We start from the raw sequence: 447 nt of genomic DNA on the forward strand, positions 1-447 counted from the left end.
AAAAAAAAAAAATTGGGACAAAGGGGCCCAAATATACACTTACAACACACATGCAGTATGAATTTACCAAATAAGTGTATAAAAAAATATCAATCTTTTTTATAATATAATAACACATGACAGATAAACCAGAAAACAAAATAAATTAACTTACAAGATATTCCATAGCATGGAAAATTAACATTTAAATTTTTTTAAACATTTCTTTTTGGGAAAAAGAGGGGGTTTCTGTCACAGGGGCCGGAGTTTTGTTTTCCCCTTTTGGATTTTTTTTTTAAAAACACAAACCCCCCCCCCTTTAAAAAATGCAAAGATAGTTTAAAAAAAGAGATTTAAGTAAGAGAGAGAAAAAAAAATCAAGCTAATCCCCCATGTAAAACCCCATTTCTTGTTTTTAAAGGGGCAAATGTTTATTTTTTTTTACAATGTTTTTTACAACAAATTTTC

The 447-nt window shown here is 28.2% G+C and overlaps 1 protein-coding gene across 1 annotated transcript in view; it reads right to left on the reverse strand.

Moving 5' to 3' along the window:
• The window catches only part of LOC119587352, a 12,851-nt gene that overhangs the window by 4,849 nt on the left and 7,555 nt on the right, over positions 1-447 (reverse strand). The window contains exon 6 of the mRNA XM_037936097.1: positions 155-175. Coding sequence (XP_037792025.1) covers positions 155-175 — 21 coding nt within the window. The remainder of the gene's footprint in view (positions 1-154; positions 176-447) is intronic.

The sequence above is a fragment of the Penaeus monodon genome, chromosome 22 (genome assembly GCF_015228065.2).
Source record: "Penaeus monodon isolate SGIC_2016 chromosome 22, NSTDA_Pmon_1, whole genome shotgun sequence".
Taxonomy (NCBI): domain Eukaryota; kingdom Metazoa; phylum Arthropoda; class Malacostraca; order Decapoda; family Penaeidae; genus Penaeus; species Penaeus monodon.